The sequence below is a fragment of the Oncorhynchus kisutch genome, linkage group LG6 (genome assembly GCF_002021735.2).
Source record: "Oncorhynchus kisutch isolate 150728-3 linkage group LG6, Okis_V2, whole genome shotgun sequence".
NCBI lineage: Eukaryota > Metazoa > Chordata > Actinopteri > Salmoniformes > Salmonidae > Oncorhynchus > Oncorhynchus kisutch.
Window position 1 is genome coordinate 25,956,528 of NC_034179.2, and position 19,225 is coordinate 25,975,752.

The 19,225-nt window shown below is 46.2% G+C and overlaps 1 protein-coding gene across 4 annotated transcripts; it reads left to right on the plus strand.

Moving 5' to 3' along the window:
* Positions 1-1,574: 1,574 nt before the first annotated feature.
* LOC109891763 (A-kinase anchor protein 1, mitochondrial) lies at positions 1,575-18,311 on the plus strand. Of its 4 annotated transcripts, XM_031826487.1 has the most exons (13): positions 1,575-1,855; positions 6,557-7,690; positions 7,814-8,092; positions 8,162-9,716; positions 10,023-10,204; positions 10,836-10,962; positions 11,081-11,205; positions 11,287-11,464; positions 12,064-12,211; positions 17,196-17,263; positions 17,396-17,460; positions 17,559-17,621; positions 17,741-18,311. In XM_031826487.1, exons 2-13 carry the CDS (start codon positions 6,587-6,589, stop codon positions 17,801-17,803), a joined length of 3,957 nt encoding a protein of 1,318 aa, XP_031682347.1. In that variant the 5' UTR covers positions 1,575-1,855; positions 6,557-6,586; the 3' UTR covers positions 17,804-18,311. The 4 variants fall into 4 exon arrangements, with proteins under 4 accessions (XP_031682347.1, XP_031682346.1, XP_020339837.2 ...); XM_031826486.1 differs by having other exon boundaries at positions 7,814-9,716; XM_020484248.2 differs by lacking the exon at positions 7,814-8,092 and having other exon boundaries at positions 1,576-1,855; positions 6,557-7,633; positions 8,492-9,716.
* Positions 18,312-19,225: the final 914 nt, after the last annotated feature.

Here is a 19,225-nt window from a genome sequence, read left to right on the forward strand (position 1 = left end):
AGGTATTGGAGTGGCCATCACAAAGCCCTGACCTCAATCCTATAGAAAATGTGTGGGCAGAACTGCGTGTGCGAGCAAGGAGCGTGTGTGAGGAAGGAGGCCTACAAACCAGACTCAGTTACACCAGCTCTGTCAAGAGGAATGGGCCAAAACTCACCCAATTTATCGTGGAAAGCTTGTGGAAGGCTACCCGAGACATTTGACCCAGGTTAAACAATTTAAAGGCAATGAAACCAAATACTAATTGAGTGTATGTAAACTTCTGAGAATGTGCGAACCCACTGGGAATGTGATGAAAGAAATAAAAGCTGAAATAAATCCTCCTCTCTACTATTATTCTGACATTTCACATTCTTAAAATAAAGTGGCGATCCTAACTGACCTAACATAGGGAATGTTTCCTTTGATTAAAATGTCAGAAATGGTGAAAAACTGCATTTAAATGTATTTGGCTAAGGTGTATGTAAACTTCCACTTCAACTGTAGTAACTCCTCTTTATGTTAATGACTCATCCCTTCTGGCATTTAGCCACCGTTATCTTTTTGCCTTGCAATAATTTTAGTTTGGTTTAACATTAGGGCATGGAAACTTTAGAGGCATAGCAATTGTTAAAAAATGTATAGACATGTCCACTCCCCAGACAATGGTGTCTAATGACCCAGACGCACATATGGAGTGCACTACTCTTGCTGACTCTTCTGAAATGAACACACATCTTCTGGAAAATTCCCAATACTAATGATCGTGTCTGAAGCTGGGCTTCCATAAGGCGATCGTTCTCCTGTAAATGATGAGTACAGCGACTGCAGTTAGAGTCATAATGTTAATGTTACTACTTAGCTTCGGCTGGTGGAGGTCATGTAGAACCATGTCCAGATAAAGCATCCGGGGTGAAAAAGTGAATGAAAAAAGTTGAGCGAGATAATAAAAAAAAAATGTAACACGGTAAAGTTGGCAGGTAGCAAAGTAACGTTTGAAACAAATCGCACAGCAGCACGTAAACGAGTCCACAAGATTAAAGAGCCAAGTCTGTTCATTGGCCAATAGCATATTTAAAAGGATCCACCTTCCTTGCTGATCTGTTTGAACAGTTTGCAAAATTGTTAATTAGTATCATCACTCCTTGAGTTTCTTTGGCCATGGGAGAAATATATTTCGCCCCCAGTCCTTGTTCCGTACAAAGGTGTAGAATTAGTTTCCTGTAAATATATTATGTTCTTTAACCAGGTAAAAACTGATAGTCTTTTCTTATTATCTTCTGAACCATTACAATTATAACTAGCTATACTTATTTCACCACTTACCACAATGATATATACACGTTTTGATTATACCTACCATGTTTGATGTAGTTTGTTGATTACGACTACATGGACGTATGATAAACTACCAACCAAGCATATACAAAATGTTTTTATAATGATAAAAAAAGAATTCCAGCCGTTGTTGGGTTATGAGTGAAGGAGGAAATGTATGTAAAGGGAATACCCCATGTCTGTGCCCTACTGGAGTGCGTTGTCACGTTAAGCCACGCCTCGTGGGGTGTATCTATGGTCAGGGAGGGCTTTCATGAAGGAATCAATGGGATGCGCGTTCTTGTAGATGCAGGAATGCCCACATGCAGGAACTCCTCAATTTGCGGCCGCAATCACACACTATCTGCCTGCGCATGAAACCCTGCTGCCTCCCTGGGGAATAATATCGCGAGTTTTGATTGGTTGCTGGATTTGGAACAAAACTGCCGAACTTCAGAGTGATTTAGGCTGCTTGCTGAAAGAAGCATGTGGAGACCAGACATCTAAGAGGTAGAGCAACTTGCAGGTGTGCGGTTATATGCGGGATATTGAGAACGTGGTGAGTACATAGCATCTACCTTACATTTTTGTTGGCCTAACTAGCTACTATCTTGCACCAGTGCCAAATGCATTGCAAGTCAATGGAGAGGAACCAGAGCAAACGTTTGATGCAAGCATATTTGATCAGGGGTAACGTAACTATTTCAATTAGCTAGCTTAGTTTTAGCGAAAGAGCTGACTAGGCCTATCTGTATGTTTGTCAAACGTGGCGATGCCTTCAATTGTGCAGGTACCACTCACATCTACGTCCCTTGTCTGTCACGAATGATTAATATTATATTAGAAACGACTTCGGAACGCGGGTGTATGTGTGGCAATCGATGTTTACTCATGACCTAAGGCATATGCACCAGACATAAGTTGATACATTTAAACTCCATTACCAGTGTTCCAAAAAGTCGAGTAAACAACACTTTACTGTGGCCCAGAAAATGTTGAATACATTGGCCATGCTGTCAAGCCAACATGCCGCGTTCAAAACAACTGGAAACTCGGAAATGGAACATGCTGTTGGCTCAGAGCATCCCGAACATGCTCAATGGGTGACATGTCTGAGTATGCAGGCCATGGAAGAACTGGGACAGGTTTTTCAGCGTCCAGAAATTGTGTACAGATACATGGGGCCATGCATTATCATGCTGAAACATGAGTTGTTGGCTGTGGATAAATGGCACAACAATTGGTCTTAGGCTCTCTTCATTCAAATTGCCCTCGATAAAATTTACCGGGATTCACCTGTTTATTTTTTAAATTATTTTTTAAAATGTAACCTTTATTTAACCAGGTAGGCTAGTTGAGAACAAGTTCTCATTTGCAACTGCGACCTGGCCAAGATAAAGCATAGCAGTGTGAGCAGACAACAAAGAGTTACACATGGAGTAAACAATTAACAAGTCAATAACACAGTAGAGAAAAAAAAGGGGAGTCTATATACATTGTGTGCAAAAGGCATGAGGAGGTAGGCGAATAATTACAATTTACAGATTAACACTGGAGTGATAAATGATCAGATGTTCATGTACAGGTAGAGATATAGGTGTGCAAAAGAGCAGAAAAGTAAATAAATAAAAACAGTATGGGGATGAGGTAGGTAAAAATGGGTGGGCTATTTACCGATAGACTATGTACAGCTGCAGCGAACGGTTAGCTGCTCAGATAGCAGATGTTTGAAGTTGGTGAGGGAGATAAAAGTCTCCAACTTCAGCGATTTTTGCAATTCGTTCCAGTCACAGGCAGCAGAGGAGAGCATACTTCTCCAGCGTGCCAGTGGCCATCGAAGTTGAGCATTTGCCCATTAATCTTATGACGCCTACCTGTAGTCAGGTCAAGACCCTGGTGAGGATGACAACCACGCAGAAGCTTCCTTGATGGTTTGTGCAGACAGTCTTCAGTTGTGCAAACCCACAGTTTCATCGGCTGGTGTCAGATCTGGCAGTGTGGTCTGCGGTTGTGAGGCCGGTTGGACGTACTGCCAAATTCTCTAAAAGGATGGAGGTGGCTTATGGTAGGTAGAAATTTAAATTCTGATAACATTCTCACTCGACACTCATTTCCCATCTGGTCAAAAGGAACACCTATGTGAGAATGCTGTTCTTTGACTACAGCTCAGCTTTCAACACCGTAGTGCCCACAAAGCTCATCACTAAGCTAGGACTCTGGGACTAAACACCTCCCTCTGCAACTGGATCCAAGACTTCCTGACGGGCCGCCCCCCAGGTGGTAAGGGTAGGCAACATCACATCTGGCACGCTGATCCTCAACATGGTGGCCCCTCAGGGGTGAGTGCTTAGTCCCCCTCCTGTACTCCCTGTTCACCCACGACTGCATGGCCAAGCACGACTTCAACACCAAGTTTGCTGAAAACACATTGGTAGGCCGGATCAGACCGTGATGAGGTAGCCTATAGGGAGGTCAGAGACCTGGCAGTGTAGTGTCAGGACAACAATCTGTCCCTCAACGTGATCAAGACAAAGGAGCTGATTGTGGACTATAGGAAAAGGAGGGCTGAACAGGCTGAAGTAAAGCGGGTTGAGTTTCAAGTTCCTTGGTGTCCACATCACCAACAAACTATCATGGTCCAAACACACCAAGACAGTTGTGAAGAGGGCACGACCACACCTTCCCCTCAGACTGAGGACCCATGCCAAATCTGTTTAAAGTTCTATAGCTGCACCATTGAGAGCATCCTGACCGGTTGCATCACCACCTGGTATGGGAACTGCTCGGTATCCGACCGTAAGGCGCTTGAGGGTAGTGTACGGCTCAACCATCACTGTAGCCTCTAGTGCTTCTACACCTGCATTGCTTGCTGTTTGGGGTTTTAGGCTGGGTTTCTGTACAGCACTTTGAGATATCAGCTGATGTACGAAGGGCTATATAAATAAATTTGATTTGATTTAGCCAAGCTTCCTGCCATCAAGGACCTAATATTAGGCTTTGGAAGGCCCCAAAAATTGTCACTCGTCAGACTGTTCTCTGTTACCGCACGGCAAGCGGTACCAGAGCGCCAAGTCGAGGTCAAAGTCTCCTTAACAGCTTCTACTCTCAAGCCAATAGACTGTTAAACAATTAGTCTGGGTGACCATTTGATTATTTACATTGGTGGACATTCCTGCAGTCAGCATGCGGGGTAGAAGGTAGCCTATTGGTTAGAGCGTTGGGCCTGTAACAAAGGTTGCTGGATCGAATCCCCGAGCTGACAAGTTAAATATCTGTTCTGTCCCTGAGCAAGGCAGTTAACCCATTGTTCCCCGGGCACTGAAGACGTGGATGTTAAGGCAGCCCCCGCACCTCTCTGATACACTGGTTTGGTTAAATGCGGAATACCCATTTCTGTTGTACCCCTTTCCCAATTGCACACTCTGTCAACTTGAGACATCTGTGGCATTTTGTGACAACTGCACATTTGAGTGGCCTTTTATTGCCCCCAGCACAAGGTTCAACTGTGATGCGTGAGAAAGAAAAGGAGAGCCTCACACTAGGTGCTCCAACGAAATAATTTAATAACCAAATGCAATAGCTAGAGGTCCCTCAATCCTATTAGGATAACTAGCTAGGCATTAAATATAAAATCAGTGTGTACAGTTGGAAAAATTTAACCGCAACATAAATTCTAAGAAACATGCAAAATAATTTGCTATTCCACATTTTGATCTGTTTGGTTTAGCCTTACAGGCTACAATTCTATATATAATCAAACATACTCTAGTTAGACTACAGTCTGAGTCAGACCATGAACACAGGCATTAGTCAAATCTATGATTTGGCAAATGTCTGCAGTTAGGGGTCTGGCTTTTGTGGGAGGGGATATTGGTGAGCATGGTAGGTAGGCCTATCACTACCCTTTCCTGCTGGGAGTGGAGGGACTGATATGGAGCATAGGTATGGAGCATAGGTTAGGAAATCTTTTGAGGAATACGAAGACTAGACCATCACGTGAACCTGCTCGTTTGTCTAACTTTTAGGCTGCTCCTCTTGTCCTGTCTCGAAGATCACCATTCATAAATTAACTGGGGCGGCAGGGTAGCCTAGTGGTTAGAGCGTTGGACTAGTAACTGGAAGGTTTCAAGTTCAAACCCCCGAGCTGACAAGGTACAAATCTGTTCTGTCCCTGAACAGGCAGTTAACCCACTGTTCCTAGGCTGTCATTGAAAATAAGAATTTGTTGGTCCCAGGTTTCATGAGCTGAAATAAGATTGCAGAAATGTTCCATACGCACAAAGCATTTTCTCCATTTTTTTGTCCACATTTGTTTACATCCCTGTTAGTGAGCATTTATCTTTTGCCAAGATAATCCATACACGTGTGGCATATCAATAAGAATTAAACAAATGTGCACCTGTGTAATGATTTAAAAATCATGGCACAGGTGCACCTTGTGCTGGGGACAAAAGGCCACTCTAAAATGTGCAGTTTTGTCACAATGCCACATGTGTTAAGGGAGTGTGCAATTGGCATGCTGTTTGGAGGAATGTCTACCAGAGCTGTTGCTGAGAATTGACTGTTTCTTTCTCTACCATAAGCTGCCTCATGTCGTTTTACAGAATTTGGCAGTACATCCAACTGCAGACAACGTGTATTACTACATGTGGGTGAGCAGTTTGCTGATGTCAAAGTTGTGAGCATAGTGCCCCAGATATCTGGATGCATATCTGTATTCCCAGTCGTGAAATCCATAGATTAGGGCCTAATTTAAAATGAACAAAAGTTAACTCCGTATAGTCTTGGTAATTGCATGTTGTTTTTTTAATTCACTATATTACTGGTGATTATTAATACACAAGATATGTAGCCTTTTGGTCATATGACTGATGATAAAAGGGATAGTGGTCCCCCACATACAGTAGCTAATAACTACTGTTGTATTTTTGAAGTGGTGTCACCATTATCCTATCAGGGCCCTTCGCCCCAGACACTGTGTCCCTAAGTGAACTACTGCAGAGGGTACCATGTAGCACCTGACCGGAGCTCTGTTGGCTGTAATCAGATGCTGTCACCATGGCCTGGCTGTTAATGGGATTGCTGCCCAGAGGTTTGGTGTGGTGGAGACCAACAGGTTTTTCTGGATATAGAAGGATGGTGTGTGTATGACCCCTTAGCCCTCCCCTTAACTGGTGCTTTACCCGTTTCTATCCCAGTTAGCAGTACAGACAGGGTGTTGATTTGTCTCTATGGTATTAACTTGTGTCTCTCTTCTCAGGTGTTGCTGTTAGCAGTAGGAGGTTAGGTGATGGTGCAGAGGCTTCAATCCGTTCTGACCCTCTACCTGTCAGGAGTGTTGGCTTTCCTAGGCCTGTGGTGGTACATCTATCGGAAGAAAGAATACCATCTCACTGACAAGGATGACGCAAATGATGAGACGACCGCAGACCAGGAGCACCTGTCCTCCCCCAGAGACGTAGGTAACTGTGTTGTGGAGAACGGCCACTCGACTGGGATGCATCTGGACGGGCACGCAGTGAGGGAGCGTTCATTAGTGGAACAGGAGCTTGTTGATATTACAAACACCGCAGCAGCAGAGCAGGGTATAGTCCCACTCTGCCAATCACAACCTGAGGTAAGGGTTGTGGCCGCAGACGGTCTCATTAGTAGCCTGGTTACTGCTGCCGTGAAGCCTGTTTACGAGAGCACTGAGTCTTCAGCTCAAGTGTTCCTAGAGACTGCAGCTCAGGGTGGACCTAAGCAGGATCTAGAATTACAATGGGAACACCAGCCATGCGTGCCATCAGCCATGCGTGCCACCAGCCATGAGTCAACTTGCTCCTTATCAATCTGTGACCTAGGCTCTGGTAAATCTAAGTCCGTCGGTGAAAGTGCAGGTTTAAATCAACCACCACAATCTGAGACACTGGAGGACATTACAAACAGCACTTTGAACCTGGAGCCTACAGGGGAGTTGGTTAGACTGGAGCCTGCAGGGGAGGTGGTTAGACTGGAGCCTGCAGGGGGGGAGGTGGTTAGACTGGAGCCTGCAGGGGGGGAGGTGGTTAGACTGGAGCCTGCAGGGGGGGAGGTGGTTAGACTGGAGCCTGCAGGGGGGGAGGTGGTTAGACTGGAGCCTGCAGGGGGGGAGGTGGTTAGACTGGAGCCTGCAGGGGGGGAGGTGGTTAGACTGGAGCCTGCAGGGGGGGAGGTGGTTAGACTGGAGCCTGCAGGGGGGGAGGTGGAGAAGATTAGACTGGAGCTTGCGGTGGAGGTGGAGAAGGTTAGACTGGAGGAGGAGGTGGTTAGACTGGAGCCTGCAGAGGAGGAGGTTAGACTGGAGCCTGCAGAGGAGGTGGAGGAGGTTAGACTGGAGCCTGTGGAGGAGGTTAGACTGGAGCCTGCAGAGGAGGTGGAGGAGGTTAGACTGGAGCCTGCAGAGGAGGTGGAGGAGGTTAGACTGGAGCCTGCAGAGGAGGTGGAGGAGATTAGACTGGAGCCTGTGGAGGAGGTTAGACTGGAGCCTGCAGAGGAGGTGGAGGTGGTTAGACTGGAGGAGGAGGTGGTTAGACTGGAGCCTGCAGAGGAGGAGGTTAGACTGGAGCCTGTGGAGGTGGTAAGACTGGAGGTGGAGGTTGTTAGACTGGAGCCTGCAGAGGAGGAGGTTAGACTGGAGCCTGCAGAGGAGGTGGAGATGGTTAGACGGGAGCCTGCAGAGGAGGTGGAGGAGGTTAGACTGGAGCCTGCGGAGGAGGAGGTGGTTAGACTGGAGCCTGCGGAGGAGGTGGTGGTTAGACTGGAGCCTGCAGAGGAGGTGGAGAAGGTTAGACTGGAGGAGGAGGTGGTTAGACTGGAGGAGGAGGTGGTTAGACTGGAGGAGGAGGTGGTTAGACTGGAGCCTGCAGAGGAGGTGGTTAGACTGGAGCCTGCAGAGGAGGTGGTTAGACTGGAGCCTGCAGAGGAGGTGGTTAGACTGGAGCCTGCAGAGGAGGTGGTTAGACTGGAGCCTGCAGAGGAGGTGGTTAGACTGGAGCCTGCAGAGGAGGTGGTTAGACTGGAGCCTGCAGAGGAGGTGGTTAGACTGGAGCCTGCAGAGGAGGTGGTTAGACTGGAGCCTGCAGAGGAGGTGGTTAGACTGGAGCCTGCAGAGGAGGTGGTTAGACTGAAGCCTGCAGAGGAGGTGGAGGTGGTTAGACTGAAGCCTGCAGAGGAGGAGGTTAGACTGGAGCCTGCAGAGGAGGAGGTTAGACTGGAGCCTGCAGAGGAGGAGGTTAGACTGGAGCCTGCAGAGGAGGAGGTTAGACTGGAGCCTGCAGAGGAGGAGGTTAGACTGGAGCCTGCAGAGGAGGAGGTTAGACTGGAGCCTGCAGAGGAGGAGGTTAGACTGGAGCCTGCAGAGGAGGAGGTTAGACTGGAGCCTGCAGAGGAGGAGGTTAGACTGGAGCCTGCAGAGGAGGAGGTTAGACTGGAGCCTGCAGAGGAGGAGGTTAGACTGGAGCCTGCAGAGGAGGAGGTTAGACTGGAGCCTGCAGAGGAGGAGGTTAGACTGGAGCCTGCAGAGGAGGAGGTTAGACTGGAGCCTGCAGAGGAGGAGGTTAGACTGGAGCCTGCAGAGGAGGAGGTTAGACTGGAGCCTGCAGAGGAGGTGGAGGAGGTTAGACTGGAGCCTGCAGAGGAGGTGGAGATGGTTAGACGGGATCCTGCAGAGGAGGTGGAGATGGTTAGACGGGAGCCTGCAGAGGAGGAGGAGGTGGTTAGACTGGAGCCAGAGGGAGACATCCTGTCTGCTGTGGAAGAACCAACCTTTGAGTCAAGTCTACAGGCTGACACCTGTCTGGCTTCCCCCAGCCACCTTATAACCAGTCGGGTGTCTGCCTCAAAGCAGCCATTGGGAATGTTGAGGTTACCTCAGAAGAAAGAGTCTGAGGAATGTAAACTCAGCAGGAGCAACACCGCAGAAATTAACCAGCTGGTGTCAGGTCTCATCACTGATGTGGTCTCCGCAGCAGTGAATCAATTCCTGAAGGAAAAGACCCAGCTAGGACATAGTGTTAGTCCTCTCCGTAGCGGGGACCCCTGCAAAGCCCCAGACCACATCTCAATGGATAACAGTGAACCTGAGCATGAGATGCCACCTCTATTCCAAGAGGATCCGTGTTCAACAACCGGCAGAGAGAACATCAGTTCATCTCCTATAGTTCAGGAGGACGTGAAACATGACCACAGCAGTAGAGCTGAGATTGAGACGGAGAAGATCGAGCCAGCAGAAGATTCTGCAGTAGGTGATTTTGGATCCAGCGCTCGTCAGACCGAAAAGGTCTCCAGTGGCAAGGAGTTGAGCACCAGTATGAGCCCGCAACCACCCAGAGGACCTGCTGAAGAACTGGGGGCCACCAGCATGTTCCTCACTAACGGTTGGTGGATGGCGAATGTTACAGGTGAGCTGCCTGATTAGCAGACTTTCAACTTCTCACAACATATCAGCATCCTTTCTGTCCAAGCTGACCTGTCGCTTTATCTGTCACACCCATGGCCTGTGTTCTGTTTACCGGTGTCATATGAGTTCAGGGCATATTTTTCTGCACTGAAGAAATATTTATTTTCCTTTTATGCACAGTATTCAAGTAGGAAAACTACTTCCATGACAATGTATTCTCTTCTCTGTTACTGTTATGTTGTATGTGGGTCTGTTGTATTGTGTACAACACAAGTGACTGTTTTTAGTGACTGATTCTTGCCCCCAGGCTCTGGTGTGAACAGCATGGACTGTGTCGACGGTTACTGTCAACATGAAGCCAGGGACATCAAGCATAGCAGTCCCAGTCTACCAAGTCAGCTACTGAACACCAATCAGGCAATTGAAAAATACAACCAAAGTCACAACAGCAGCCAGTCACCGACTGTTTGGGAGATAGAGGTGCCAAAGGTGAGTTTACCTCCCTGTCTAACCCTGTCATTCCTCTACCACCTTAATCATAATGCATTTTCTCTGGCTACTGATTTCCAGTTTAGGTTCTCTAGTGCAGGTGACATGAGGGCTTGTAGATATAGCCTTGAGTTGTTACAGTAGTGTGCTGCAGTCAGTCGTCTCAATTTAAGTGAGCCTGAGATCTGGTGCTCCGGTGACAGTGACCAGGGTACAGCTGTCTGATTCATAGGGCTATGGCATGGTGGGTTGGGCTGTAGCAAATGGGCGGTGGGTTGGGCTGTAGTAAAGGGGCGGTGGGTTGGGCTGTAGTAAAGGGGCGGTGGGTTGGGCTGTAGTAAAGGGGCGGTGGGTTGGGCTGTAGTAAAGGGGCAGTGTGTGAGGGGAGTCCTGCTGCCCAGCCTGTTGTCTTAATCTCCTCAGGATCTCAATCAAGAGGACATTCCACAGAGCCAGGCAGCATGTACGCACACAGATCTCTTTCCAATTACTCTTAGAAGTGCTTGGTGTTATCAGGGCAAGAGTGACCTGGACTGCATGTGTGCATGCTCAGAGAAAGACTCACATCTTCTAGTATAATGTAATAGCTTATGCATGATACTATGTATTCTCTGGTTTCACTGTCCAACAGCATTTTGTTGGTAGATTGATTGGGAAGAAGGGGCGACATGTGAACTACCTGAAGGAGACGTCTGGAGCTAAGGTCTTCATCACCGTCCTACCTTACACCCAGGAGTTCCAGATCTGCCACATAGAGGGTGAGTGACTCAGGAGCTGCCTCTCCACAACAGGACATCACTTGTCTTTGGGAACCTAGGCATTGGGAGCTGTAGTGTCACTAGTGGCTCGATCAGTTTGTCCCTCTGTTCCCTTCAGGGTCAGAGGAACAGGTGGATTGTGCTCTGGAGCTGATCAGGAAAAAGTTCAAAGATCTAGATGTGACCAACTGTTACGTCCAACCTCCAGTGGCCAGCCTTCCCTCTCTCTCCATCACATCCTGGGTAAGTGGTTTCTTCTGCTTGGCTGAAGTAGTGTGGGATTGTAAATGGTGCTTTGACTAAAATTGTATTTATTTCCCTAAGCTGCTGCTTCCCCATAGGGTTACAGTTGAGGTAACGGTGATCCAGGTAGCATCTGGGAACTGTGTGTTCCTCCAGCAGCACAAACACCCCACCTTCCATGCTTTCTGCAGTCTGGACCAAAATATGAGCCTGTGCTACTCTCACCCAGGGTGCCCTCCCCTGCCTGCCCCAGTGGAAGGTAGGCATGCACAGCCAGGGTGCCCTCCCCTGCCGGCCCCAGTGGAAGGTAGGCATGCACAGCCAGGGTGCCCTCCCCTGCCGGCCCCAGTGGAAGGTAGGCATGCACAGCCAGGGTGCCCTCCCCTGCCGGCCCCAGTGGAAGGTAGGCATGCACAGCCAGGGTGCCCTCCCCTGCCGGCCCCAGTGGAAGGTAGGCATGCACAGCCAGGGTGCCCTCCCCTGCCGGCCCCAGTGGAAGGTAGGCATGCACAGCCAGGGTGCCCTCCCCTGCCGGCCCCAGTGGAAGGTAGGCATGCACAGCCAGGGTGCCCTCCCCTGCCGGCCCCAGTGGAAGGTAGGCATGCACAGCCAGGGTGCCCTCCCCTGCCGGCCCCAGTGGAAGGTAGGCATGCACAGCCAGGGTGCCCTCCCCTGCCGGCCCCAGTGGAAGGTAGGCATGCACAGCCAGGGCCTTGGGACTCCTTACCCTCAAGGATGTCTGATTTTAAAGTATTTTTCCATGGTGTTGAAGTTTTCAAATGTCCTACTTAAAAAAAAAAAATATATATATATATATATGCAAAGATAATTTTTCATTTTTGTATATCTCACACATAGTTGGAGTGATCTGTGCTGCCCAGATGCCTGAGGGATCCTGGTGGAGAGCGCAGGTGATGGGTCACCATGAAGAAACCATGGTGGAACTCCGCTATGTGGACTATGGAGGTTATGATATAGTGAAGATGGACACCCTCCGCCAGATCAGGTGACAAACTCCCTGTGGGGATTCAGAATATAACTGGAATGGGGTTGACATTGGAATTCACCAGCTGGTAATTACCGACGTTAAAGAAATGTAGATAAAAAAATACATACAGTACCAGTCAAAAGTTTGGACAGCTACTCATTCAAGGGTTCTTTATTTTGACTATTTCCTACATTGTAGAATAATAGTGAAGACATAAACTATGAAATAACGCATATGGAGTCGTGTAGTAACCAAAAAAGTGTTATACAAATCTAAATATATTTGCGATTCTTCAAAGTAGCCACCCTTTGCCTTGACAGATTTGCACACTCTTAGCATTCTCTCAACCAGCTTAATGAGGAATGCTTTTCCAACAGTCTCGAAGGAGTTCCCACGTATGCTGAGCACTTGTTGGCTGCTTTTCCTTCACTCTGCGCTCCAACTCACCCCAAACCATCTCAATTGTGGAGGCCAGGTCATCTGATGCAGCACTCCATCATTCTACTTCTTGGTCAAATAGCCCTTACACAGCCTGGAGAAGTGTTTTGGGGTATTGTTCTGTTGAAAACAAATGATAGTCCCACTAAGCGCAAACTAGATGAGATGGTGTATCGTTGCAGAATGCTGTGGTAGCCATCCTGGTTAAGTGTGCCTTGAATTCTAAATAAATCACTGTCAGTGTCACCAGCAAACCATCACACCTCCTCCTCCATGCTTCACGGTTGGAACCACACATGCAGAGATCATCCGTTAACCTACTCTGCGTCTCACAAAGACCCGGTGGTTGGAACCAAAAATCTAACATTTGGACTCATCAGACCAAAGGACAGATTTCCACCGGTCTAATGTGCATTGCTCGTGTTTCTTGGCCCAAGCAAGTCTCCTATTCTTATTGGTGTCCTTCAGTAGTGGTTTCTTTGTAGCATTCGACCATGAAGGCCTGAAGACCATGAAGACAGTTGATGTTGAGAATTGTCTGTTACTTGAACTCTGAAGCATTTATTTGGGCTGCAATCTGAAGTGCTGTTAATGCTAATGAACTTATCCTCTGCCGCAGAGGTAACTCTGGGTCTTCCTTTCCTGTGGCGGTCCTCATGAGAGCCAGTTTCATCATAGCGCTTGATGGTTTTTGCGACTGCACTTGAAGAAACTTTCAAAGTTCTTGAAATGTTCTGTATTGACTGACCTTCATGTCTTAAAGTAATGATGGACTGTTGTTTTTCTTTGCTTATTTGAGCTATTCTTTCCATGATATGGACTTGGTCTTTTACCAAATAGAGCTATCTTCTGTATACCACCCCCACCTTGTCATAAAACAACTGAGAGATATATATATATTACTGCTCAAAAAAATAAAGAGAACACTTAAACAACACAATGTAACTCCAAGTCAATCACACTTCTGTGAAATCAAACTGTCCACTTAGGAAGCAACACTGACAATACATGTCACATGCTGTTGTGCAAATGGAATAGACAACAGGTGGAAATTATAGGCAATTAGCAAGACACCCCCAATAAAGGAGTGGTTCTGCAGATGATGACCACAGACCACTTCTCAGTTCCTATGCTTCATGGCTGATGTTTTGGTCACTTTTTAATGCTGTCGGTGCTTTCACTCTAGTGGTAGCATGAGACGGAGTCTACAACCCACACAAGTGGCTCAGGTAGTGCAGCTCATCTAGGATGGCACATCAATGTGAGCTGTGGCAAGAAGGTTTGCTGTGTCTGTCAGCGTAGTGTCCAGAGCATGGAGGCGCTACCAGGAGAGAGGCCAGTACATCAGGAGACGTGGAGGAGGCCGTAGGAGGGCAACAACCCAGCAGCAGGACCGCTACCTCCGCCTTTATGCAAGGAGGAGCAGGAGGAGCACTGCCAGAGCCCTGCAAAATGACCTCCAGCAGGCCACAAATGTGCATGTGTCTGCTCAAACGGTCAGAAACAGACTCCATGAGGGTGGTATGAGGGCCCGACGTCCACAGGTGGGGGTTATGCTTACAGCCCAACACCGTGCAGGACGTTTGGCATTTGCCAGAGAACACTAAGATTGGCAAATTCGCCACTGGCGCCCTGTGCTCTTCACAGATGAAAGCAGGTTCACACTGAGCATGTGACAGAGTCCGGAGACACCGTAGAGAACGTTCGGCTGCCTGCAACATCCTCCAGCATGACCGGTTTGGCGGTGGGTCAGTCATGGTGTTGGGTGGCATTTCTTTGGGGGGCCGCACAGCCCTCCATGTGCTCGCCAGAGGTAGCCTGACTGGCATTAGGTACCACGATGAGATCCTCAGACCCCTTGTGAGACCATATGCTGATGCGGTTGGCCCTGGGTTCCTCCTAATGCAAGACAATGCTAGACCTCATGTGGCTGGAGTGTGTCAGCAGTTCCTTCAAGAGGAAGGCATTGATGCTATGGACTGGCCCGCCCGCTCCCCAGACCTAAATCCAATTGAACACATCTGGGACATCATGTCTCGCTCCATCCACCAACGCCACGTTGCACCACAGACTGTCCAGGAGTTGGCGGATGCTTTAGTCCAGGTCTGGGTGGAGATCCCTCAAGAGACCATCCGCCACCTCATCAGGAGCATGCCCAGGCATTGTAGGGAGGTCATACAGGCACGTGGAGGCCACACACTACTGAGTCTAATTTTGACTTGTTTTAAGGACATTACATCAAAGTTGGATTAGCCTGTAGTGTGGTTTTCCACTTTAATTTTGTGTGACTCCAAATCCAGACCTCCATGGGTTGATAAATTAGATTTCCATTGATATTTTTTGTGTGATTTTGTTGTCAGCACATTCAACTATGTAAAGAAAAAAGTATTTAATAACATTTCATTCATTCAGATCTAGGATGTGTTATTTTAGTGTTCCCTTTATTTTTTTGAGCAGTGTATTTTGATTGAACACTTTTTGGTTACTACATGGTTCCATGTGTTATTTCATAGTTTTGACGTCTTCACTCTTATTCTACAATGTAGAAAATAGTAAAAACAAAGAAACCCTTGAATGAGTAGGTGTGGCTTAACTTTTGGCTGGTACTGTATGTATGTACACTTGAAGTTGGAAGTTTACATACACTTAGGTTGGAGTCATTAACTTGCTTTTCAACCACTCCCCAAATGTCTTGTCCTAACAGACTTGCCAAAACATCTACTTTGTGCATGATACATGTTACAACAATTGTTTAGACTATTTCACTTATAAATCACTATCACAAATCCAGTGGGTCATACGTTTACATACACTAAGTTGACTGTGCCTTTATACAGCTTGGAAAATGATGTCATGGCTTTAGAAGCTTCTGATAGGCTAATTGACATCATTTGAGTCAATTGGAGGTGTACCTGTGGTTGTATTTCAAGGCCTACCTCCAAACTCAGCGCCTCTTTGCTTGACATCATGGGAAAATCAAAAGAAATCAGCCAAGACCTCAGGAAAATAAATTGTAGACCTCCACAAGTCTGGTTCATCCTTGGGCGCAATTTCCAAATGCCTGAAGGTACCACGTTCATCTGTACAAACAATGGTACGCAAGTATAAACACCATGGGATCACACAGCCGTCACACCACTCATGAAAGAGATACGTTCTGTCTCCTAGAGATGAACGTACTTTGATGCGAAAAGTGCAAATCAATCCCAGAACAGCAGCAAAGGACCTTGTGAAGATGCTGGAGGAAACCGGTACAAAAGTATCTATATCCACAGTAAAAAAGAGTCTTATCGACACAACCTGAAAGGCCGCACAGCAAGGAAGAAGCCACTGCTACAAAACCGCCATAAGAAAGCCAGACTACGGTTTGCAACTGGGGACAAAGATCGTACTTTTTGGGGAACTGTCCTCTTGTCTGATGAAACAAAAATGTAACGGTTTGACCATATTACATTTTGAGGAAAAAGGGAGAGGCTTGCAAGCTGAAGAACACCATCCCAACCGTGAGGTACGGGGGTGGCAGCATGTTGTGGGGGTGCTTTGCCGCAGGAGGGACTGGTGCACTTCACAAAATGGATGATATCATGAAGGAGGAAAATTGTGGATATGTTGAAGCAACATCTCGACATCAGTCAGGAAGTTAAAGCTTGTTCGCAAATGGGTCTTCCAAATGGACAATGCCATTTGCCACAACTTCCAAAGTCAATGTATTGGAATGGCCATCACAAAGCCCTGACCTCAATCCCATAAATTTGTGGGCAGAACTGAAAAAGCGTGTGTGATCAAGGAGGCATACAAATCTGACTCAGTTACACCAGCTCTGTCAGGAGGAATGGCCCAAAATTCACCCAACTTTTTTTGGGAAGCTTGTGGAAGGCTACCTGAAATGTTTGGCCCAATTTAAAGGCCATGCTACCAAATACTAATTGAGTGTATGTAAACTTCTGACCCACTGGGAATGTGGTGAATGAAATAATTCTCTCTATTATTCTGACATTTCACATTCTTAAAATAGTGGAGATCCTAAGACACAGGGAATGTTTACCAGGATTAATTATCAGGAAATGTGAAACCTATTTGGCAAAGGTGTATGTAAACTTCCGACCTCAACTGTGTGTGCATGTTACACACAGAAATTTCCACCAATGAGGAATTAGATGTAATTTTGCTTCCCTTCTCATCAAATGCCTGGTTGTGTAGTCGGCTTAAAAACAGTGCAAATAAATTGAGTATCAAGGATGTGGACAAATAAATTGACACTAACAGAAGATATTGTTAATCAAGATGGACAGAGAGCTGTGCAAGGAGTCACCCCACCAAGTGAACATTATTCCCCCTAGCATAATTATTGCAATCGCTTCCATGTGGCATCAATGAATAAGCAGTGGATTCTCAAAAAAAAAATATATATATATACTTTAACTACACGTGACTAGTTAGATTGATGTGGCTGGTAAATCTCACATTTTGTCCCGCAAAATGAAAATCAGGTCAGACATTTGCCTGGCACATTTTATTCCTAGTGGCAACAGTGGGATTGATGTTGACGATGCTCCTCCCACAGATCTGACTTCGTTGCGTTGCCGTTCCAAGGGTCTGAGGTGATCTTGGAAAATATTGCACCCATTCCAGGTATGTTTTCGGCTGTATTTCTTCCTCTACTTTAGAACAACATAATATCAAAATGATATATTCTACATTCTAAACATGAATGAAAGTTCATGCTCATATCTGTGTTATCTCTTCCTTTTCTACTTGGAGAAGATTTTTCAGCTGCAGCCAAATCTGCCCTGGAGGAGATGACACGAGGATTGGCACTACTTGCACAGGTAGAGAAAAGAAGTGCATGGATACGTCTCCTGCTGATGTACAGTCTGCAGAATGAGGTAGTCCCTGTTCTTACCCTGTATATCTGCATTTTCCTCAGGTCACAAACTGTCACACCAGTGGCATTCCTTTGGTACAGATATGGAGAACAGAAGGAGAAGAGGTTGGCAATATTTTGTTGATTTTGGAACATGTTTAAAGTACTGAAGCTTTTCTCCTAATGCTTTAAAAAAAGTGTTCTAATGGGTTCATGTTGCTAATGTTTTTTTCTTGCTGTTCCAGTTGGTGTCTGTGAACCGTGCTATGGTGGATAATGGACTGTGCACCTGGGTAGACAGCCCCTGACCGTGAAGCGCAATCCTGGCTGTTCAGATAGTTTTAATACCTCCTTCCTCCCTTGTGAGGTAAGCACAGATCTATAAGTGATTGGATAGGTGTAAGTTTACCACCCTATTTCTTTCACCAATCCAGATCTGTGATTACCTCACAGTAGCTAGGAAGGAACAATGGATTTCTGAAGTATTCAAACAGGGCCCTTGCCTTGTCTTTCACCTTTTTACCCCCTCAGTCCTACCTCTGGACTACTGCCTTGATGGCATAACAATGTTGTCCTGCAGCACAACATCTTCCTGCTCAACTCCACCATTATACTCGTTTCTTTACAACCATGTACACACAATCCAAGTTATTTTGTGAAGTTTTATTTACTCCCACCCGGTCCTATAAATGTTTGTATTGGACACATAATGTAATCATAATTAACAATCTCACTTAACCCCCCACACACACTGAATACTATTTTGTTTTTAATGTATACATTTCTATTAAACTAAATAAAGATCAACTGTCCTTACGGACGTCTCCTCTTTGGTCGTAACCACAGATGTATAGCTACCGTCTGAAAATGTATTGGCTTCAATCAGGAAGTATTAAATTAAGGAATATTGTGTACATTTTGTTGGATGATATACACATTTAGGATCCTTTTGTGTATTGACCTAAAGGTCCAATCTCTAAATATATGGCTCTGCAGAAAACATTTTTGCTCGGTCAGCCAGTGCCTGATCCTCTCAATGAGTGTTTGTTTCTTCTTTTGAAGGGAGAGCTTGAGTATTTTCATTTCTCTGATTTGTTGTAAGTAGTTTGATGTAGAAGATGTTTTACAAAGGGTCATGGTGGAATGAGTATCAAGATTACGTAGTGAATCCAGTAGATGGCACCGAATGCTTAGTTTTTGCAATTCCTGTTAGTCAAGCACTAGGCAGGGGGAGTGTAACGAATACAGAGAGAACCTGCTTTCTTGATGAGCACTCAAATGTTTCAATCAATTCACAGATTAATCTGTAATGAATGAGCTTGTATGCATTTTGGTTTGACTGCTAAATGTTATATAAATTCTCCGTAATTCAAACATTGTTACTTGAGGCAACTTGGGCTGTTTACGCAGGCAGATCAATTCTATTTTTTTTTCACTAATTGGTCTTTTGACCAATCAGATCAGCTTTTGAAAAAGGTCTGTTGTGAAAAGGGATGATGTAATTGGTCAAAAGACCAATTAGTGGAACAAAATATCAGAATAGGCCTGCTTGTTTGAACAGCCTTGGTAGGCCTATCATTCCAGGCAGCTCAAGACTTTGGGTAGTTCATCTGCCCAGGTGTTGTTGACGCATGCAAAATCTTACGATCCCTGGATAGGTATTTCAACTACCCACATGTTTTACGGGGGGCTAATTTGTATTTTTAACTGATTGTTGGAGTCTGGTATGT

Bases quoted from the DNA above. Each gene is read 5' to 3' on its own strand.
- LOC109891763 (XM_031826486.1), top strand. From the start codon at position 6,587: ATGGTGCAGAGGCTTCAATCCGTTCTGACCCTCTACCTGTCAGGAGTG. The intron at 9,717-10,022 runs GTGAGCTGCCTG...TCTTGCCCCCAG, and splicing joins GTGGATGGCGAATGTTACAG to GCTCTGGTGTGAACAGCATG. The intron at 11,465-12,063 runs GTAGGCATGCAC...TCTCACACATAG, and splicing joins CCTGCCTGCCCCAGTGGAAG to TTGGAGTGATCTGTGCTGCC.